At 38.6% G+C, this 24,236-nt stretch overlaps 1 protein-coding gene across 5 annotated transcripts in view; it reads right to left on the bottom strand.

Annotated features, from left to right (window-relative positions):
- Positions 1-21,393, bottom strand: part of CCDC186 (coiled-coil domain containing 186) — a 55,057-nt gene extending 33,664 nt beyond the window's left edge. The window contains exons 1-4 of one of the 5 annotated variants that reach the window (XM_017537638.2): positions 21,166-21,392; positions 20,289-20,413; positions 8,062-8,750; positions 3,379-3,505 (exon numbers count right to left, since the gene is read on the bottom strand). In XM_017537638.2, coding sequence (XP_017393127.1) covers positions 3,379-3,505; positions 8,062-8,693 — 759 coding nt within the window. In that variant the 5' untranslated portion in view covers positions 8,694-8,750; positions 20,289-20,413; positions 21,166-21,392. Of the gene's footprint in view, positions 1-3,378; positions 3,506-8,061; positions 8,757-20,288; positions 20,414-21,165 lie in introns of all 5 variants that reach the window. The other 4 variants (XM_017537637.2, XM_017537639.2, XM_017537635.2 and 1 more) reach the window with 4 other exon arrangements.
- Positions 21,394-24,236: the final 2,843 nt, after the last annotated feature.

The following is a 24,236-nucleotide window of genomic DNA, read 5'->3' on the forward strand; positions in this document are numbered from 1 at the left end:
AAGAGAGAAAGAAAGAGAGAAAGAAAGAAAGAAAAGAAAGAAAGAAAGAAAGAAAGAAAGAAAGAAAGAAAGAAAGAAAGAAAGAAAGAAAGAAAGAAAGAAAGAAAGAAAGAAAAGAAATGAAAACCAGAGACAATCAACAAAACCAAAAATTGGTTCTCTGACAAGATGAAGAAAACTGACAAACCTTTAGCTGAGGAAAAAAGAAAGGCGACTAAAATTACTAGAATCAAAATGAAAGAGGGACATTACTATTGACCTTATAGAAATAAAAAGAATTATAAATGAATACTATGAACAATTTAACCTAGAGATGAAATGAACAATTCCTAGGAAGACACAAACTATCAAAATGTCTCAAGAAAAAACAAAAGATGTGAATAGACCTAGAACAAGTAGAGACTGAATTAGTAAAATAATAAAAAAAGAACAACAACAAAAACCTCTACCCACAAAGAAAAATTCAGGCCCAGATGGCTACAGGTAAAATTCCTTGAAACAATTATAGAAAAATTAATGCCAATTCACAAATTCTTGTTCTTCCCACAAAAGGAAAACTTTCCAACTCGTTCTATTAATTCCTAGTTATATACTCAAGAGAAATGAAAGCATATGTACACAAAAAACTAGTATGTGAATGGGCATTACTCATAATAGTCAAATGGCAGAAACAACCCAAATGTCCATCAATTGATGAAGGAATAAACAAAACATTAAATATCTATATAATGGACTACTATTCAATCATAAAAAGAATGAAATACTGATACATGCTACAGCTTGATTGAAATCTTAAAAACACTATGTTAAATAAAAGAAGCTAGATACAAAGGGCTACTTATTGTATAATTCCATTGATATGAAATGCCCAGAATAGGCAAACATGTAGAGACAGATAGTAGATTACTTAGGGCAGGTTTGAGGGGGTACTGTTGGAGGGAAATAAGGAGTGACTACTAATGTGTGCAACATTTCTTTCTGGGGTGATAACATGTTCTAAAATTGTGGTGAGGGTTACACAAGTAAAAGCCACTGAATTGTACACTTAAAACAAGTTAATTGTATCTCAATAAACCAGTTTAAAAATACCTAAATCTTACCTTCTAGTACATATATACTGATTTTCCTTATTACAAAATTATCTAGAGCAACACTGGGCAATAGAAATACAAGTCACATGTGGAATTTTAACTTTCTAGTAATCATACTTCAAAAAGTAAAAAGAGGTTGGACATGGTGGCTCACGCCTGTAACCCCAGCACTTTGTGAGGCTGAGGCGGGTGGATCACCTGAGGTCAGGAGTTTGAGGCCAGCCTGGCTAACATAGTGAAAAACCCTGTTTCTACTGAAAATACAAAAACTAACTGGGTGTAGTGGCAGGTGCTTGTAATCCCAGCTATTTAGGAGGCTGAAGCAGGAGAATCACTTGAAACCGGAAGATGGAGGTTGCAGTGAGCTGAGATTGTGCCACTGCACTCCAGCCTGGGCCACAAGAGCGAAATCCCATCTCAAAAATAAAATAAAATAAACATTAAAAAGAAACAGGTGAAATCGTTTACTAAAACCAATATATCCCAAATATTATCATTCCAATATTATCACTCCACATGAAAAAAATGAGCTGTTTTACTTTTTTTATACTAACTCTTCTAAGTTGCATGTGTATTTTACACTTATAGCACCTCTGAAGCGCTCAATTGCTATATGCAGCTGGCGGATGCCACAGTAAAACAGTGCAAATCTAGAGATAAAATTAAGAAAGAAAAGCCTGCTATACTAATTTTCTATTTACAAGTATAAAGTTCTTGACATGCTAGCAAAAGAAAGGTGAATCCAATTTTCTCTTAAAAAAAAAAAAAAACTACTAACAAGCTCGTGAAAAGGAAGAGCTCTAGTTCCATTCTATCTGTAAGTTTCTGGTCACTGAGTGACCTGACTACCAAAATATGAATTCAGCCTGTTATTGAGGCTCCCTCACACTTTCCTATTCTAAGTTTGGTTTACATGTGGGGACCCTAGAGCACATAAAAATCAGGATTAAATACACACAATTTTACCAATTCAGTCACCTTCCAATTATGCATCAAGTGAAAGCTTGTTTTACTAATTGTTTACTGCTACTTTCATTATATAGCTTTCTGTGAAAGATGAGACAAAATAAAATACTTTTAAGGCTAGAATGCTTCTAATCCTACCCACAGAAGAAAAGGCACCTCAAAAATAAAGAACAGCTCAGCTCTGATATTAGTCTGAATATTCACTTTGTTGATTCATGCATTAGAGGAGTTCATTTAAAAAATAGAGAGCCTGAGTACCATGGCCCATGCCTGTAATCCCAGCAATCTGGGAGGCCAGGCCAAGGCAGGTGGATTACCTGAGGTCAGGAGTTCAAGACCAGCCTGGCCAACATGGTGAAACTCAATCTCTACTAAAAATACAAAAATTGGCTGGGGGTGGTTGGTGGCACCTGTAATCCCAGCTACTCAGAAGGCTGAGGCAGAAGAATCACTTGAACCTGGGAGGCGAAGGGTGCAGTGAGCCAAGATCATGCCACTGCACTCCACCCTAGGTGACAAGAGCAAAACTCTAAAACAAAAATTAAAAATTTAAAAAAGAAGGAAAAGGACAGGCTAAGAAAGCCAGTTAGCCAGATACAATCTAAAGTATGACAACCAGTCTTCACAATATAGTTTTAAAAAATACTAAGAGTAAAACCATACTAAAATATAAACTTAAAAGCATCATAATGCCAGACATAAACTTTTATGTATCTATTGCTTCTTCCCTATTGGCAAAAACAGTCTAGTTGACTGTCAAATCTTTCTGCTTATTTTGAACATAATAGAGTATGTTCTACTATATGTAGAACATATAAGAACAAACTTACATAAAGGAAATAAATCAGGCTATGAGTCCTAATTTGTAAAAGAGAATGCTTTAAATGTCACGCAATTGTCTGTATTTAAAATATGATTTACCTTACAGAACTTCAACTTATACACAATTTTCAGGAATTTTTTTCTTTTTCTTTTTTGACACAAGGTCTCACTCTGTTACCCAGGCTGGAGTACGGTGGCATGATCTCAGCTCATTGCAGCCTCAAATTCCCAGGCTCAAGTGATCCACCCACCTCAGCCTCCTGAGTAGCTGAGTTTACAGGTGCATGCCACCATATGCAGCTAATTTTGTATTTTTTTTGTACAGACAGGGTTTTACCAGGTTGCCCAGGCTGGTCTCAAATTCCTGGGCTCAAGTAATCTGCCCACTTTGGCCTCCCAAAGTGCTAGGATTATAGGCGTGAGCTGCCACAAACAGCTGCCAGGAATGTATTTATTTTATTAATTGAAGTATGGTCTTTGAAGATTTTTCTCTTTTTACCTGTTTAATTGTGTTCATATGCTGCTTCTCTGTTTCTGTTCTTTTTTTTAGTTCTTCTCTTAAATTGTCTTTTTCTGAACCAATGTCTACGATGAGCTCCTGATGCTTCTTATTTTCTTTAATTAACCTAAATATAAAAAGGGCAGTATATGTAAAACATAATTTGAAATGGAGATAAAATATGTGGAATATAATCTGTTTATGGATTAGGGTACAGATATCTATAATTATTAATTATAATGTTAATAAATGAACATTCCTAATTCTTTTATAGTGAAACATAATATATTGTAAAAGATTCTCCAGCCAATTAGGCTATTAACTTTTCCCTAGAAATATGAATATTTCAAATCAAAATATAATCAGATGAATAAAAAGCACACCCTTCCAAATTTATACCTTTCGGTATCTCAATTATGCACCAATCCTCTCAGCATTATGTTCATATGTGGTTCAAATAAGTGCTTCTCAACCATGGAATATTGCCCCTCCAGGAGTTTTTCTGAAGACATTTTTGGTTGTCGTAACAGGGGTAGGGGCTGCTACTGGCATCTAGTGGATGGAGGCCAGGGATGCTGCTAAACATCCACAATGCACAAGACAACTCCAACAACAAAGAATCCGGCCCCAAATGGCAATAGTGCTAAAGTTGAAAAGTCTTGCTTCAGATTTTAAAAATATTTAAATGATATTCTAATAATTATAATGTACAGTCAATATAAAACAGCAAAATATAATGTAAGCAGTAATTTCATCTTTAATTCCCCTAGAAAAATAGAAATAAAATCTCAAAAATTACCTGCAAAGTACTGAGAAATGTAAGATATCTAAGAAAGTTAACAGCAAGTACTCTAGGCCTAATAGCAATAGCTGTAACCTAACACTTACTGCACATTTGTTACTGGCTAAATTTAGCTTTAATTTTAAAAAGTATACTATTTCATTTAATACTCAAAATAAGTCTGAAATTATTGCCATCACTTCTGTTTTACAAATTAAACAACAACAACAGCAAAAAAAAAACTAGTTAGGCATGATGGCTCACACCTATAGTCCCAGGAGAAGCTCTTGATCCCAGGAGTTCCAGGCTGCAGTGAGCTACACTGAGCTCCTGCCTGAGTGACAGAATAAGACCCTTGCCTCTAAAAAAAATATTAATAGCAAAACAAAACTGAAGCTTAAGACTTGCTCCAGCTCACATAGCTAGTAAGCAGCTGAATTTTGTTTTGGATCCAGGTATAATTCCAAAGCCCCAGGCCTTTCCACTTTCTATTCTGAAGATTACTCATTAACTCAACTAGTGCTTACTTGGCATCTTACTATTTCATGTGGGAAATATGTCAGCAAATAGTCCCTGCCCTCATGGAACTTACAATCTAGAGGATGAAGTAAAAATAGATGCTAGATATATAATAAAATGTCAGTTGGTGATTAAGACCTATTAAGAAAAATAAAGGACAATGAAAAAAGAGTGACTTGAGTTACAATCTTAGATAAGTAGTCCAGATAGGCCTCTCTGAGAAGGTGACAGTTGAGCCTAGGAATACAGTGAGTAAACAGTCATACAAATGTTTAGGAAAAAGGCAAATGCATGTATGTTTATTCAAGCCTTTTATGGCACAGTGGTTTAGATTATTTATGTGAGGCATACTCAGTGTGCCACAGATAACTACTTGAGACATTAAGAGTCCTGGCTATAGCTCACAAGTGAATAATTATGGGAGGGGAAAGTGAAGAGCAGTAAGCACTCAAATTGTTACTTATGTGCCAAATGCAGATTCTGTATATAGACAACTGCTCTTAATTAAGAATTTTGGGCTGGGCACTGTGGTGCATGCCTATAATCCTGGCATTTTGGGGGCCACAGTAGGTGAACTGCCTAAACTAAGGAGTTCCAGACCAGCCTGGGCAACATCGTGAAACCCTATCTCTACAACAAAAAAACACAAAAGTATTAGCTGAGCATAGTGGTGTACACCTGTAATCCCAGCTACTTGGGACGCTGAGGTGGGAGGACCACTCGAGCCCAGGAGGTCGAGTGTTTATACTTATCTTCCCCCATTTTCAGGCTGCAGTGAGCTGAGATCACACCCACTATACTCCAGCCAGGGCAAGAGACCAAAACCCTATCTCATAAAGAAAATAAAAAAAGAATTTTGGGCCAGGCGTGGTGGCTCCTGCCTGGAGTAATTCCAGAACTTTGAGAGGCCGAAGCAGGCAAGTCACTTGAGGTCAGAAGTTCAAGACCAGCCTGGCCAACATGGTGAAACCCCATCTCCACTAAAAATACAAATATTAGCCAGGTATAGTGGCAATCGCCTATAGTCTTAGCTACTTGGAAGCCTGAGGTGGGGGAATTGCTTGAACCCGGGAGGCAGAGGTTGCAGTGAGCTGAGGTCATGCCACTGCACTCCAGCCTGTGTGACAGAGTGCGACTTCACCTCAAAAAAAAAAAAAAGTATTTTTAGTTGTAACCTTAGACAATAATATTGATTTATTCAAAAATCAAGGAACAGAAAGAGAAGAATGCTGCTTGCCAGGGCACAGGGGGTGAGGGAAAAGGGGAGATGCTGCAAAGCCTACAAACTTTTCAGTTATAAGATGAGTAAGTTCTGGGGCTCTAATATACTTCATGGCTCTAACAGTTAATAATACCATATTGTTCACTTAAAATCTGTTTAAGATAGTAGATCTTAAATGTTCTCAACGCGTGCACACATACACACACACGTAACTGAAGTGACAGATGTGTTAACTAACTTGATTGTGGTAATCATTTCACAATGTAAATCAAATATATTTCAATAAAGCTGGGGAAAAAAGGAAAATGGAGGAAGAGAAGTATAAACAAAGATATTTGGAAATAGATGCATTCATGAAAATTTCAAAGAAAATGAAAATTTTCTTCATAGAAAATTAAATGAAGGAAAAAGAAAAAAAATCCAGTTGTTCTAGAGCTGACCTGAATCACAAAGCATTTTGTTTGGAATTGAAAACATTATGTATATAACCAAAGATTAACCTCGATTTAAAATAACATCTGACATCTGTATAATGTCCTAAGGTCCACAAACAGTCCCATCAGGTAAGTACTGTCCCCCCAGGTGAAAAATCTTTCAGTCAAAGAGGTTGACTTGGCCAACATAACAGAGCGGGCAAATGTCAATGGGTATCTTCCAAACACCAGACATCAGAATTATGGTTATTCTACTCATAAGAATAATCATATTCACAGGATGAAGTAAAAAAGAGAAATCCATTTTCTACTGTATTCCTAATATTTTTAGATAAATTTAACAACTTATAACTGGTTCATTTCTAATAACCATATTTTAAAAAGCTCCTGAAGCCCTACTAACAAAGCTCAGATTTTAACTTTGCATTTGTTAGCATGTGACCTTGAACAAGTTACTTTCTCTATGTTTCAGGTAACTCATTTGTACAATGGGGATGATAACAGTACATGCCACAGAGAGTTCTTGTGAATATACCAGACACATAATTATCAACATATACGTTTGCTGTTATTACTATTAAATGTATAACATCTTAGATCTAAGAAAAGTGGGAGGAAGGCCTAAAAGAACAGGTAGAGGCTACAGGAAAACGAGAAAGCTACCCTATAAAATGCAAGAATAGCAGCAGCATTGATGGTTCGAGTACAAAAGCATATAGTTTATTCACATAATATAGTATTTAAGTAAGGATATGAGTAGCAATAGCAGGTATTTGTTTTGGGGTTGTATTAAGAAGGGCTTTGGAGTCTTGAAGAGATACTTGCAAACTCAAGTTCACAGCAGCATTATTAACAATAGCCAAAAAACAGAAGGAACCCAGACGTCCATTAATGGATAAACAAACATGGTATATACATACAAAGGAATATTACTCAGCCTTAAAAAGGAAAGAAATTCCGACATGTTACAACATGGGTAAATGAGGACATTAGGCTAAGTGAAGTAGGCCAGTTGTGAAATGACAAGTATATGATTTCACCTCCATGAGGTATCACAGTCAAACTTAGAAAGTAGAATGGCGGTTGCCAGAGGCTGAGTGCAAGTGGAAATAGTGCTGCTGTTTAACAGATACAGTTTTTCAGATTTGCAAAGTGAAAAGTTCTGCAGATTAGTTGTCCAACAGTGTGAATATATAACACTACTGAAATGTACATTTAAAAACGGTTAAGATGGTAAATTTTAAACTATCATGAAAACAGAACTAACTTCACAAATCCAAAAGAAGTCTAAAAATATATTTTTATTTACTGAACAATAACCAATTCTTCTGTTCTCTAAATTTTAATTTTTTTAAACCAATAAATTTAGAATGAAGATTTTAAGAAAAAGTGTTGGAATTTTATGACTTGTCATTTCCTTTTCAGTTTCTCTTAACTTTGACAATATTATATTTCCACATTCTTTCAAAGGTGAAAAATCTGAGTTGCCTATAAAAATTTCTAGCACATTAATACATTTGCACTATTTAACATATTACTTTAAACTTGGATATTAGAAAAACTCGACATTTGCTTACATATTCAGTAACTACACATTTATTGTTCAACTACTATGTGCATGACTCTAATGTGGAAATAAAAATGTACAAGATGATACTTTCCTTTAGAGAATTCTATCTTAACTCCCTAAGGGGGAAAAAAATAAACTAAAGGTATAAAAAACTTACTTTTTTATGGTATGTTCCTGCTGCAAATATTTATCTTGCACACACTTTTCAAACAGAACTAATGCATGTTCTCCCTTATTCATTCCATTTGGTACTCGATGTTCTGCAAACTCTGTAGATAAGAGCTCAGATTCTATTTCTTCCAGCAAATCCTCTGATGTTGAAACGCTCTTTATTGTTGAAATAAGTTTCTTGGTGCAGTCTGTATCATATGGGCTTTCTGAATAAGTCTTTTCATTAGCTGATTCTGGAAATGTAGATGACCTTAATTCTACCAATATTTGTGTTACTTTCTGTTCTGTTTCATTTGTTTTGGAAACTTGTTTAGCAAAATTTCCTCTAGGAAAATTGGATATTTGTTCAGAATTTTCTGGGCCTATGTCTGTTTTGGCATAAGAATCCTCACCTCCACCATGATCTGGAATATAAATTTCCTGGGCTTCACTTGGATTATTATGCTCATTAGGTTGACATAAAGTTTTATCCAAGTTTAGTGACAACAGTTTGCACTCATCTTCTAATTTGCTCCTTTCATCGCCAAAAAACAAATTGCATGAGTCTTCCTTTAATTCAGATGTTTTCTTAACATTCTTATCAGAGGAAGTAGAGGCTATGTGGTCTGTCTCTGACATGCTGACTGGCACCAATTCACTTTGTACTTCAAATCTGCTCCTGATCTTCGTTTACATCTAAGAAATTGAAACACTGAAATTAAAAACCACTTTAAACCAAAACCCCATACAACCCCCATATTGCACATACTCTGTGATGTGGAATAACTACCACCACAAATTTTATCACTAATAATTCCTTTAAAAGCCTTTCCTTGAGAAAAAAAGAAAAAGGACTAGGACAGCTAACCCAAGTTGGCTAGCTACAAGCAGTTGGGCCACTGCAAAGTCTCACACTGTCTTTCCTTCTTCATTTCAGTCAAACAACTTCATTAATTAATTTCAGTTGTAGTCTGGCCTTGTCCAATTCTCCCCATAAGATGTTAGGTAAGGAATAACACTAACAACTAGAAGATTAGTGCTAAAGAATGCTTAGATTTCTTCAGCTCTGTAAAGAAAAAAGATTACCTCATAAATCTGTAAGAAAATACTGGACAAATAAGACACCAATAAAAGCACTAGAAGAGAAATCACAAACCAAGATAACGAAACAATGCACATTAATGAAGATAAAAATTTACTAAGAAGGAAAGCTAAATAACAAGACACAACTATCTATAGCCCAGAGATCTAGATTTCAGCTATAATGAGGTCAGAGTGTAAAGGATCCCTGGTAGAAATTAGTTTTTCATCCAGGCAGGAATCCAGGAAGTATCATGAAAGTACCATTTCAAACATTCTCATCAGGAAAGAAACAATGTTCAGTGCAAATAAAATGGAGCCTATCACTGCCTAGGTCAATAAAAGCAACTTTAAAAAATTAACTTGACAAAGTTAGATATATTTTTATACTGTTTACGGAGGTTACTATTCTAGCCATTTAATGAAAATTAGTCATCTTCAATTATCCTAAAACATATAATTATAAAATATTTCAGCAATCTTGATAAAAAAAATTGTTGACTTCTTTTGTCAAGTATCAACAAAGCATGTAAAAGTTATTGAAACCATGTGAGGTTAGATTAAAAAGTGGGCATATCATGGTTTTGACAGAAATAACAGAGAAATAATTCCAGATGAGAGATATACTACTGGAAAATATCTCTAGTTTATACTAGAGATATAAACTAATGGAAAACTAATGGAGAGATATACTAAATTTTTAAATAACAAAAATATGCATGTTTACGTCAGGCTGGGATAAAGGTGGTTATCAGAGGATGATGAAAAGAGAGAAGACTGGCCAGGTAGAATCCTCAGAATGCTAAGCAGGAGTGAATTTTGTTAAAAACGAATCATAATAAATCACAGTAGACTTGCATGCTTAATTATAATGCAGAGTTTCTAGTACATATTGTGTTCTCAAATATTTGTTCAGTTAAACCCTGTAAGCACAGAAATGGTAACACCAGTATTTGAGAAACATTATTCTAGGAATGTCAAAAACGGGAGGAATAAGTGTAAGAAAGGAAAAGCAGACCAGCTTATTTGTTAAATATGCTAATTTTTAGTTTAGACTGCCCTCTGGGGCATCAACTGATATAGCCATTGGCCTCAATACTCTACCTCTGTATAAATGTATTTCCAAACAACCAGATTATCGTTATCTTGCTGCAGATATTTTATAATCAAGCCAAAGCCCACGCTAGTATTAAAGGCTTGGTTTAGACAATACAAGTGAGTGGAGCAAATGAAAGACCTTGTAAGTACTCTATTCCAAAATCTAAGACAAAGTAAAATAATTCTCAAACAGAGGCACTGCTACCTACATTACCTCACACAAATAACTCACTTTAAGACATAACTGGTGAATGTTTTGCTGTTGAATTTAAAATCTTACCAATCTAGAAATCAATCTAAAAACAAATGAAGTGGTTTTAAACACTGTAACTAGTCAAGGCTATACTAACAGAAACTGAAACCCAGAGCTGACCAAAATGTAACGGGTAGCAGGTGAAGAATCTAGTTAAAGAAAAGTAAGACTTTAAAGGTGTTGTGACACCCCAGAATAAAACAAGTGGGGAGAAATTTTATCAACAACTTTATGGTTCCTGTCTGTGTGCCATGATTTGTCAACAGAAAAACACTAAGCAAACACTGCATTACCAGCCTCTCCCCCAGCTGTTACACTCCCCAGGATTCAGTTCCCAAGTCTTTTTCCATCTTAGAATTCATCCAGTTAGATAACCTGAAGCAACGTGATGTCTACATAATTATTTTCAGTTCTGTATCTTGAGTTACAGATATCAAAATTATCTGTCTCCTCTTTCTCACCGTGTCTTTGTATTAAAATCTCCAACAAAATAGGCATTTCCACTGGAGGTTCTACCACAACCTCGAACTCAAAATGGCCAAATCCAAAATCGTAATTATAACTGCTATAATTGAGTAACCCCAGTTAATCTTTTCTATTCTGTCAATGATCATTTTTCTTAGTCATCTACTTCTTCCTCTCTCTTTTGTCCTTAAATTCTTTTGAGAATTTCATGTTTCCTGCATTTCTACAGCCACCGTCCCCTACTTGCAACCAAACCCAGACCTCTGATCATTTCACTTTATACCGGAAATACCTGAACTGTTGGTTTCTCAATCTCACTCCATTCCTCCCTCCTGCTCTCCTTCTTGCAACTCCAAGTGATGGGGGAAGGAGGCTGAAGGAAGGACAGGTTACTTTGAACAGCCCAGGGGTGGGACAGCACCAAGGCAGGCAATAGGTCACCCAAACCAAAGAAGAGGTTGAAGTGTGTACTACACTGGCTCTGACAAAGGGGAACTGCCCTCTTCCATGGCAAAAGGGGCCAGGGAGCCATAATACTGCCACTACAAAATCCACACATAACAGCTAGTGCTTGACTTATGACCATGATTGGTTCTGACAGACCGGTCGTAACACGATTTGGTCGTAAGTTGAGTAGGCTACATGCAGGCGGAGATGGTAGTGCTGCTGGAAGCTGATCCGCACTGTCGTACTCCCAGCTGGGCAACGTTTGCACTGCCATACGCGGAGCAGTCGTGGCTAGCGATTGTGGTCGTAAAGTCGAATGCTAGTAAGTTGCATAGGTCGTAAGTCGATCAATACCTGTACTAAGGAAAGAGACCCAGGCATCTGGGATCAACTTCCCCTTTGACTGCCACACTGCATTTCAATAGAAGAAAAGGCTGACTGACTGGCATCTCCTGATTCACCTTCCTGTAGGTGGCAGGCTTGGTCTTCGGGAAACTCTCTGGAAGGCACTGTTTTTAAAACAAGATCAAACCTGAAACCCTTTCAATATGTGATTCCTAAAACTGTAAACCCAAAACCGTTTCATATGTGATTTCTAAAGCTGTAAGCCCAAAACCTTTTCACATGTGAGTCCTAAAGCTGCAAATCTTCATATGTAATTTCTAAGGCTGTAAACCCAGGATTCTTCCATGAGTAATATCTAAAGTATAAGCCTATATAAGGGCAGAACCTTCCTTTGTTAGACGAGCTGGGTAATTTGAAACCATCCCCCAGGTCCCCGCCGTAATAATAATAATAATAATAATAATAATAATAATAATAAACCCTTTCGTTCCCCATTCGGTGTTCAGGAGCTCTGTTTCTCGCAGCCACTCCTGCTACAATACTACCTCTCAGAGACCATCATTGAATCCAGCCAGAAGAACCAGAGTGAGGCCAGGACCACCTCTTCCCTTTTTAGAGGTTCAGGTAAAATGCGAATGCAGCATCCACAGGCTGGTCTTCTTCCTCTAACTCCTCAGGGGCTAGAGAAAAGAGAGAGAGACCGGGCACGGTGGCTCACGCCTGTAATCCCAGCACTTTTGGAGGCTCAGATGAGTGAATCACCTGAGATCAGGAGTTCAAGATCAGCCTGGCCAACATGGTGAAACCCTGTCTGTACTAAAAACAGAAAAATTAGCTGGGCATGATGGCAAGTGTCTATAATCCCAGCTACTCAGGAGGCTGAGGAGGGAGAATTGCTTGAACCCAGGAGGTGGAGGCTGCAGTGAGCCGAGATTGCGCCACTGCACTCTAGCCTGGGTGACAGTGAGACTCCAGCTCAAAAAAAAAAAAAAAAGAAAAGAAAGAAGAGGGAGCACGTCTTTGAGTCAAATTACACCTCTTCAAGCCAAGCAGTGGCTAACAGTTTTAACTTTTCTTCAGAGAAAACAAAGAGAGGGTGACTTCATTTTTTTTTTTTTTTTAATGGCTGGAACCTGCCTTAATTTCTGGGGTAAGTTTCTTGTAGTAAGCAAAAGTGGCAGCATAGTTACATCAGACCAAGACATTCTTAAAGGACAGCACTTCTGAGCAAAGTACAGTGGTTAGGAGTGTTTTACACTGTATGACTGGAGACCCAGTCAGGAAACAAAAAAACCACTTCATGTTTATACCCCAGATTTGAGATTCCTCAGTAAACCAGTTGTACTACTTTTCCAATCTTGCCTCTCAACACATTCCTAATATCCTGGCACTTCACTATATTTTACTAGCCCAACCAGTCCAACTCTAGATTCCCCCAACTTGCTTATTACCATTTCAATGGCTTTGTTCTCAACTAGAATGTTGTTCCTTTCCGTCTATCTAAAGCCTATGTTTAAAGGACCAATTCTAATGTCACATCTTCCTCCAAATTTTCTCTCATCACAAAAAACGGTCTCTCAGGGTAAATTTAAAAACACTGCATTTATACTCATCAAGCACATAGAGCCTTTCTTCTGACCTTTTTGAAGAGGCAGCATTTAGCCTTTTAAATGATCTTTGTACTTGCATGAAAATGGAACTTCACTCTGAACTGAATCAAACTCTAAATTCTCATGCAATATAACAGTAATAAATAAATCTAACAAACATATTCTCTACTACATTTACTCTCATTTTTGCAAATGCTATTCAGTGGTTATAAAAATGAAGATGGGTCAACTGGGTTTATACACAGTGATATAGGGAGCAAACAGCATTTAGTGGATGGGAAACAGGTTGTAAGATGACAATGTGCAAGACAGTATAGAAAAACAAAAATGTGTCATCCTGCTGGATATTCATTTAGATTTAAAAAACTTTTTATTGGCCGGGCGCAGTGGCTCACGCCTGTAATCCCAGCACTTTGGGAGGCCAAGGCGGGTGGATCACGAGGTCAAGAGATCGAGACCATCCTGGTCAACACGGTGAAACCCCGCCTCTACTAAAAAAATACAAAAAATTAGCTGGGCATGGTGGCGCGTGCCTGTAATCTCAGCTACTCAGGAGGCTGAGGCGGGAGAATTGCCTGAATCCAGGAGGCGGAGGTTGCGCCGATATTGGGCCATTGCACTCCAGCCTGGGTAACAAGAGCAAAACTCCGTCTCAAAAAAAAAAAAAAAAAAAAGCTGTTTACTTGGTTACCTAAGCTTAGAATCTGTTTTACATATCCTTCTCCTGTAAATTAAGGAAGACTCACATTAACTTCAAAAGACAAGTACTTTATAGAATTTCTCTTGGCAATATACTCATGACCTTTAGAAAAATCATATATATTGGCATCTGATAACTACTTAGCTTGCAAACTTTCTGATGCTCAAATGAATACTGTTTGGGAGCCAAAGGAAAAGGAGGGGGTTAACAATGGTCTATGTGTATGTATGTAACAAATCCATAACCATAAATAGCTGCAGGAGAGTGGTAGCAGATGGGATGGAGGGGGGAAGCAACAAACTTGATTATGTGCACAATTAACCAGAAGAAAAACAGTCAGCTGAGTCCTCACATGGGTGTCCAGTTGACAATACTGATATAGGCCAATTTGGCTGCTGTTCCAAGTTTTCTGAGGGGAGGGTGGTGTGAGGTAAATAGGAGAGATGTCATCGAGGCTACTAAAGATAGAATGGCAGGTGGTAGACTAAAGGGGAAGGATGTAAAACTAGACATTCATTTGCAAGATTATTTTAATATAAGAAGTGCTTGTATACTAGGTGCAGTGTGTAATCCTAACACTTTAGAAGGCTGATATGGAAAGACTGATTGAGCCCAGGAGTTTGAGACCAGCCTGGGCAGCATTAACAAGACCTCATCTCTATTTAAAAAAAATTGTTAAAGTTAACTGGGCATGGTGGCATGCACCTGTAGTCCCAGCTACTCAGAAAGCTGAGGTGGGAAGATCATTTGCGCCCAGGAGTTCAAGGCTACCGTGTGCTGTGATGGTGCCGCTGCACTCCAGCCTGAACAAGAGTGAGACCCTGTCTCTAAAAAACAGTGCTTGTACAAAGCAAATTTACGCTCACATATATATATAGTAGTTACAATTATAGATTATAATACTTTTCAGCAAGTCTTACTCATTAGGAGAACTGTTGTATTTAATACAGCGCAGTCACAAAATTCCTTTTAACTCAAGTACTTTTTCTCCCCCATAGTTGTTTCTATTTCTGACACAGTACTACAGGACCAATTCACACTTCGAAATCATTTCAGTGGGTGAGAACTGGTTTCGCTCTTACTGGAGCTCATCAGCTGTAGGCAACTGGTCAAGAAATAATTTTTACTTGCCTTAAAGTCAACCATTACCCACTCTGGATCTTATTTCTTAATGAAAAAACTCTACAAAATTATTTCCATTCAAGAGCCATATAAATGAAAACACTGTTTTTTGGTTCCATTTCCTGTTTTTCTAATTAGCTGATAAATAACAAAAAAACTTAGGTTTATTTGATAAACTGCAAATATTGCCCTTATATGTAAAATCTAAGATTGATATTCATGGTACTTTTCAGACCCTGCAATTTGATACAGCAGCCGGTGTCTGCCCCCTGGACCACTAAACTGACTCAACTGATCTTGTGACTCAATACAAGGTGACAGCTTCAACCCCCAATATTTTCATCCCCGACTCAACCAATCAGCATTCCCTAGCCCCCTGCCCACCAAATTATCCTTTAAAAAAAAACCCTAGTCTTCTAATTTTCAGAGACATTGATCTGAGTAATTAACTTCTTACTCCTATTTGGCTGGCTCTGCATTTATTAAACTTTCTCTATTGTATTACTGCTATCTCAGTAAACTGCCTCTATCTGTGCAGCAGGCAAGAACCTGTCAGGTGATTACAAACTCACAGATACTCAGTAACAGGTTATCAAACAAACCAGTCTCATATGAAGGTACTAAGAAATACATTTCCAAACTAGATGTTAATTTTTACCAAATACATATTGAGCATCCATTAACATGTGCGGGCACTATTCTAGGTGTTGGGAACATAGCAGTGAATATAATAGAAATCCCTCATTTTATTCTTCGTGTTTTACTGCCAGAAAACACTAAAGCATTATGGATTCTATAGTATTTAATGTTACAGTATTTTAACTTTAAGGTTTGCCAGGGCTCCATCAGAAGCTAAGTAAGAAATGCGTAAGAGTTTTAAGTCTATTAAGAGAAATCTGGCTTCATTCACAGACTATAAATTTTTTAATTCTAAACTGTACCTTTTTTTTTTTTTTTTGAGACACAGTCTCACTCTGTCAGCTCAGGCTGGAGTGCAATGGTGCCATCTGGGATCACTGCAACCTCCACCTCCCAGGTTTGAGCAATTCTCCTGCTCAGCCTCCCAAGTACCTGGGATTACAGGGGTATGCCACTACACCCAGCTAATTTTTGTATTTTTAGTAAAGACAGGGTTTCACCATGTTGTCCAGGCTCTCTTGAACTCCTGACCTCAAGCGATCTGCCTGCCTCGGCCTTCCAAAGTGCTGGGATTACAGGCATGAGCCACAATGCCCAGCCTATACCATTCTTAAATAATACCAGCTATACGCTTCTCAAGTAATATTCATTAAGCAAACTGAACTGGAGACCACTCCTGTTCTTCAATATAATGGTTTACTGTCCTTTGTAGGAAAAGTACCTACATCAGAAGAGTTTTTATGTATTCTCCAAAAACACTTTGAAAGCAGCATAAACAAAAGAATAAACATCTGACAAGTTCTAGCAATATTTTGATATGGGAATTAATGTCAGAAGTAAAAATCAAATCAAAAAAGCATCCACACAGTTCAATGTAACCTGCTTACAACCCCCAAATAACTGACTTTCGATAAAAAACTTTAAAAGACAAACACTTTCTGGATAAAGCTAGCTAGCTATTTATTCATGTTTAGAACAGGGTCTCACTCTGTCACCCAGGCTGGAATGCAGTGGCTCAATCATAGCTCACTGCAGCTTCAAACTTCTGGCTCAAGCAATCATCCCACTTAAGGCTCCCAAGTAGATAAGACTACAAGGTGCATACCACCACACCCAGCTAATATTTTTAACTTAGCTTTTTAAAAATAGAATAATAGGATGGAAAAGAACTTGCGTAAGAAACATGAAAATGTTGTTTCACATGATGGAAATACCTGACACTGAAGTTTCATATAAAGTGAAATTATGCAGATCAAATTCTGCTTTTAAAAGATAAAAGCTGAGGGGGCTATTTCAAAAAAACTCTAAGTTCTTAAAAAAAAGGAAGAAATAATTTTAAAAATAGTCACATCCTATTAAGCTTCGGGGTAAAATTTAAATTTTCAATTTATTATTATTCAGAGACAGGGTCTTGCTCAGTCACCCAGGCTGGAGTACAATCATAGGTCACTGCAACCTCAAATTCCTGGGCTCAACTGATCTTCCCACCTCAGCCTCCTAAGAAGCTGTGACTACAGGTACATGCTGCCAAACCCAGCTAATTTTTAAAAATGTTTTGTAGAGATGGGGTCTTGCTATGTTGCCCAGGCTGACGATCTCAAACTACTGATGTCAAGCAATCCTCTTACCTCAACCCCCAAAAAGTCCTGGGATTTCAGATGTGAGCCACCATGACTGACACAAATTTAACTGTAATATACTGATTATTTTAGGTGAAATATAGCACTAGAATAAAAAAGTTTCCTTTAGTTCACCAGCTTGAAAAGTTTCTTTTATAAGGCCAAGGTTATTTATCCCTGTGGGGGTACGTTTAGCTTTAGACCCAAGACTCACAGCAAGATGAACTTTATGATACATGCATATATCACACACACACACACACACACACAAAGATGTTTCAAAAAAGACTTGGGCAATAGATGCAGTAAGACCCCCACCCTCCACCAACTCCCAAATAGTGCCAAATCCTATGATAGGATAACAGGACAAAGAGAAATTATGGTCCATCGAAATTCCATGAAAAACAGCGTCAGTGGCCACACCATACATCACATTATCAAGTTACACCATATATGTCATATCAGTTTGGAAATTCTGCAGACCTCCTATAAAACTTTACTCAAGCAGAAAGTTATTAGACTAATGTAGAAATCTAATTTGAGGCCAGGCACTGTGGCTCAAGCCTATAATCCCAGCACTTTGGGAGACCGAGGCAGGTGGATCACCTGAAGTCAGGAATTGGAGACCAACCTGGCCAACATAGAAAAATCCTGTTTCTACTAAAAATACAAAACTAGCTGGGAGTGCTAGAGCATGCCTGTAATCCCATCTACTCAGGAGGCTGAGGCAGGAGAATCGCTTGAACCCGGGAGGCAGAGGTTGCAGTCCAGCCTGGGCAACAAGAGGAAGACTCCATCACACCAAAAAAAAAAAAAAAAAAAAAAAGAAAAATCTAATTTGAAGCTTGCACTTGCACTTTAATGAGTCTAAATAAGCACAAAGAGTATTATCAGCTAGTTTTCTTCCAAATCTGAAAATAAAGAAGGGGGAAAAAATCTGACCTATAGTTCCCTTTTCAAAAAGAACCGCTACCAGGCATGGTGGCTCACACCTGCACTTCGAGAGGCCGAGATGGGAGGATCAAATAACGCCAGGAGTTAAGAGACTAGCCTGGGAAAGACAGCAAGATCCGGTATAAAAAAATAATAATAATTTTTTTTTAATTAAAAAAGATTAGCATGGTGGCCTGTGCCTGTTGTCCTAGCTACTCAGGAGGCTAAGACAGGAGGATTGCTTGAGCCCAGGAGTTCAAGGCTACAGTGAATTATGATCATACCACTATACTCTAGCCTGGGTGACAAACTGAGATCTTGTCTCAAAAAACTTGACAAAATGAAGGCTAATATCTTAACAAAATTTTTTTCAAGTTATAAGCTATTATATTTAAAAGTTTGGGTTAATGTTTACACTTTGAAGCCACCTATGGCCAAGGTTGGTTAATTTGGTATGCAATAGTTTATAATAAAAATAAACTGATTGTCTACTATAAGATTATGTAGTAAGTGCAGTAGACACTACCCAGTCTACATAATCCTACGACTATCACTTCTTGTGTCTTAGTGACAAATGTTAATAAGAAATACACTCAATCCAATCAAAACTATGCTGGGGCTGATTTCTACTTTGTATCTACTGCCCCTTCATCTCAGTATTTTTCCTCTTTTTTCTTTTTAGCCCAATAAATTTTTTAAATCTCAGTAGCTAAGAAAGTTCAAAGCAGTTCGAAACAATAGAAGATGAAATTATCTATGATCTCACCGCTGCCCCTAAAATGAATACTAATTGTAACATCTGCAATATTGTAAACTCAGTGATATGTTTATGAGAAACTGAAGAACCAGAAATTGAACAATGAGCTTTAGTTATTTAAAGGTAGACATAAAAGAAAAACTTAAGTTTTACTGAAAGAAAAAAAAAAAAATTCAGGTAAGGACCTTTACTTTAACACAAAACTGTTTGATGAATTTGGGAAACCAGTGCAGATTACTAGTCATTCTCCAAAGGGAAAGATTATTTTCTAAATCTCTAAATAAGGCTGCTTTGTGCTTCAACCTACTGTCTCTTCCCTAGTCAGTATACTGCAATGCTTTTATCTTCAATCCATGATGTCAGCATAAAGCTGCAAATAGATGTTTCTAAACTGAACACACTAAGCAATCATCCTCAGCTATGCTGTCACTGCACAGCATTAAAGGACAACTCTTTGGTTATGAGTGAAGGAACTAAAAGGTTAGAGTGGTCGCTGTGATACTAATCAACCCTTTCGGTTAGCAATAAATGGGACTCTAAGCCAATGACACACTATGGTATTTCCACTGTTTAAAGAAACCTTAAGTTTATATGCAGTTATTCTTAATTTAACAGGGCCTTAAAACACACACACACACAATCCATGCATTTCCAGGGAGAATCTTCAGTAATTATACATGCCCGCCTATAATGCTGTTAAAAAGTTTTAATTTTTACTACTGCAAGATTTGTGATCTAATGTCTTCATTGAATTGAAAATAACATAAAAAGACTAAAAATAAAAGAAAAAAAAATGAACCTGGCCAATTACTACCGTTTTTTATTTGTGTAATGGTGGATAAAGAACTGAAGAGAAGTTACACAGGGAACAGTGTACATTACACACAGAGATAGTTCAGTTTCACTATCAGTGTCTCTTGAACCTGAATCCTTCCCACGAGATGAACACTCTGTAAACACTAGGTGTAGTTAGTAGTTGGGAAAGCCATACCCACAACTAGCATACCAAAATAGTTAACAGCAGATTTTTTCTGAATGACTACCTCTTGTGTGCTGGTAATTTACTGCACAACTTAGAAGACAACACTCGGCCTAGCGTTTTGGAAGAAACAAAAAGCTGAGCATCAAAGGAACACAACACACATGCAGAGAAAACGGCCAAGTACCTGGGACTGTACTGCATATTTTTACTATATTCTCTCTTCTGATTCCCATAGGTAACAAGATAATCAAGTGAAAGAAGTAGGATTCTAATCCAGATGTTCTGACTCCAAATCCAGGCCTCTTTCCTCTAAACAAAATCAAGATGGGAATATTAGCTGAAGTTGTTAAACTCACAATAATTACACCTTCACTGTTTCCCAAGATTGCTACTTGGGGACACGTGGAAGGGCTTTTTGTTTGTTTGACCATTTTTCACTACAGATGGGGACATATATCTGAAACCCCTCCCTTACCAACCAAGGTTTATGAAATGCCGTGATGTCCTTGAAAGACAACATAAAGAACGGTATCCTCCACTCCAAAGAATCATTTCTAAGCAACTTAAAATCACAGTAATGGAAGTGTTTGGAAGAGGGTAACAAGTCATCACAACAGTAAACATAAAACACACACATACAGACAACTTGAGACAACACACACATACAGACAACTTGAGACGAAAAGCTAAATAGGCGATTGAGTTTAGGAAAGATTCTCAAGCAGGTGGGGCTTGGCTGCAGCTCACACGCAGCCCAGGCAATGGGCTCCAATTCAGTCGCTCTCCAGGCACAGCCCCTGCGACCCCCGCTGACCCCTCTCCGCCGCCTCCAAGGTCCCGGAACCGAAGGAGGAAGGCAGGGAGCAGAAGCGGCTTGAAACCTGTTCCCCAGCCCTCCCCGTCCTCCGCGGCCTCAGAGGAGCCAGGCGGGGAACCGGCTCGCCCTTGCCCTCGCCCGCCCCCAGCCCTGGGACCTGCAGGATGGAGCGGAAGGTTGTCAGCCCCACCGCGCCGCCACCGCCGACTCCCCAGTCTGCCCCAAGCGCCCCTCAGACACTCACCCCACTTCTCCAAGCCCCAGGCCACACCCTAACAAGGCCGCTGGAGCTCTGGCTCAGGGGCCAACTTTTCCATACCGGGGTCCGACCAGCCAGGAGTGGGAGGAAAAGACCGCGGTAAGAAACACAGCCGACGCCTCACTCCCTAAGCCGCGGATTCCCCAAGACCCCGCAGAGCTGACACATCAACAAACATGGCGTCGACGCTGAAGCCGGCTGGGCTACAGCTGAGGGGGCGGGGGCTCCCTGGAGGAACCAATCAGCGCGGCGCGGGCGGGGTGACGCGACGCACCTTGAGGTCCTGGGTAATCTGTCTGCAGTGGGCGGGGCCGGCGGAGCTCCGCCTCCCACCTCGCGGCCCGGGAGGCCCCGCCCCGCACTCACTTAGCCAGACTGGGCACCATCGCCCCCGCAGACCTGGAGAGCCGGCTCTACTTCTCTTGGTGCGGTCCTGACTCTTAACGCTCCTCTGGACCCACGCAGATTTTTTCTTTCTGCAGGACGCTCTTGTTGGCTATTAGTCCTCCTCACCCTTTGGCCTGCATGAGTCAGGGACATAAAGCAATAAAAGAGAATTTGAAATCGTGGCTTCCCGATGCGTAAACCTTGCACCTGACGTGGGCGGAGTCGCCAGGAGCAGGCTGCCTGCCAGGTCGATGATTCAGCCTCGGGGAAACTTCTGGGGGGGTTCCGTAACAGCGCACTCGTGTCTTTAGCGTGGCGCTGCTGCCATTGTTTAATAATAAACTGTCGGTGCCTTAGTCCCTGGCTCCAGGCCGAGTGCATTGATAGCAGGAAGTGTCCTCTCCCGGCTGGGTAACCTGGCACGCAGCATGGCAACAAAAAGTGTATTGGGTACAATTGCCCCGCCGGGACCAGAGAAGGAAGGTAAGCGGTTCAGTCTCTGGAGGTTTTGCAAACCTTCTCAGTCCGGGAAACGATGTTCTTTGGTTTAGGACTTATATACATCTCATGAATGAAAATAGCTAATTCAGAAGCTTCTGCAATGCAAGAGTTCGTAAAGCAAAACTCACTGCCATTCTATTAAGCTTCTTCGATACTGCTGGCAAAACACACACACGGAGGTGTAATGGCACCTCACTCCTCCTTAAATCAAGGTACTACATTGAAGCACATTTTGCAGTTAAAGTGTCTTGTCACAGAAATGGTTTGACTTTAAAACAATAAAGCAACCAAACCTTCCTAGGGAGACATTAATACAAGAGGAAAAAACTGAAGAAACCTGAAGCTGTTTTCAGTACTCATATTGCCAGTAATAACATTGCTATTGCTATTTCTATTTCTGAATTTACAATTAATATAAAGCATATAAATACATCTTTGGAAACTACGTTTTTCACTCTAAGAGGAAAGAAATACAAATATAAACCAAAGACATTACATTAAAATTCTGCAATCCTATATTTGAATTTGGAAATATCAGAATTAACTCATGGTACATTTTTCTTTCATGAAAAAAAGGCATGTCCACTGAAAACTAGACCAGTGACCAATCCATTGCACACTCCTATTCTCCAGATTATGATCTCTAAATATCACTTTCCATAAAAAGTTACCTTGGCTCCTCCTGGAGGTTAAGTGCTAATTCCCAGTCAGGGCAAGAAATATGCAAGATAGCCTAGGATATGTTGGTTGAAATATGCAAGATAGCCTAGGACATGTTGGTTGTAGCAGAAAGCAAGGAAGAAAGCAAAGCAAAGATAACATGAGCTGTGCCCAAAAGACTCAGAAGCCAGTTCAAAGATGCTCCAACTTCTCAAACAGGACAAATTTAGCATTCAAAAATAATAACAGCAACGAGTTGAGACGAATTATGTGAAAAATCAGTGAGTGCATTTTTTTTAATGTCATTGACCCTATTGGAAAGATGCCAAAAAGTTGTTACAGTCTGAGAACTGAGAAAGGTGAACAATCAAGCATTCATCTTACCTTTCCTGTAGCAAACTGAGTGTCAATGAAATAGGCAACGTGGGGAAGTTCTTCTCTATAGAACTCCATGTAATAAATGCAGAAAGAAAGATGATCACTATTTTGCAAACTCTAATGAAATAATAGATCTAGGTAATGATCATCTGTGAATCTGGAACCATTAGATGAAAAACTGATAGGAAACTTCATATTATAATGGATGGATGGGACTGACAACACTTGAACCTACTGCATCAATCTTAATATCCTCCACAGTGAAACAATTACATATTTTATATCTTCAGAAATGCTACAATAGAGAAGCACAACACCACCTGTGAAGTATTTTTGCCAGGGGGATATTTTGCAATCAACAAAATTGAATGGAAAAAAACCCCTGCAGTTACTGTAATAAATAAATTGCAAGAGAAGTACAGGACTTAAAAAGAAATCCCTTTTAAAAATATATCACTGAGTGCAAACGCAGAATGTTTTGATCCTGATTTGAACATGCCAACTATGTAAGATAACATTAGAGTGGCTGGGCATAGTGGCACACACCTGTAATCCCAGCACTTTGGGAGGCCAAGGTGGGCTGCTTGAGCTCAGGAGTTTGAGACCAGCCTGGGAAACATGGTGGGATCCCATCTCTAAAAAGAAAAAAAATAATAACATTTGATGTATCTTGAAATATTTAATACTAATTTTATGATAGTAAGAAATTATGGCCAGGCACCATGGCTTACACCTGTAATTCCAACTACTGAGGCGGAATGATGGCTTGAGTTCAGCAGTTCAAGACCACAGTGAGCTATGACTGTGCCACTGCACTCCAGTTTGGGTGACAGAGCAAGACCCTGTCAGAAAGAAAGGAAAATAAAGGAAAGGAGAGGAAAGGAGAAAAAGGAGGAAGGAAAGGAAAGGAAAAGGAAGATAAAGTATTGTTTATAAGTTTTGGTGATGCTATTTAAAAGGGTAATCTCTTAAAGACACTTACTTACAATATTTTTGGATGAAAACATACAACATCCCAGAAAGTAATAAAGTGTTTAACAAACAAAAACCCTCCACCTGATGATAGAATGTGAAAGAACAGAAACTAACTGAAACAGCTCCCTGTGGTCAAAGCTGGAAAAATCTGAGCA

This window comes from Cebus imitator, unplaced genomic scaffold (genome assembly GCF_001604975.1).
Source record: "Cebus imitator isolate Cc_AM_T3 unplaced genomic scaffold, Cebus_imitator-1.0 Scaffold104, whole genome shotgun sequence".
Lineage (NCBI taxonomy): Eukaryota > Metazoa > Chordata > Mammalia > Primates > Cebidae > Cebus > Cebus imitator.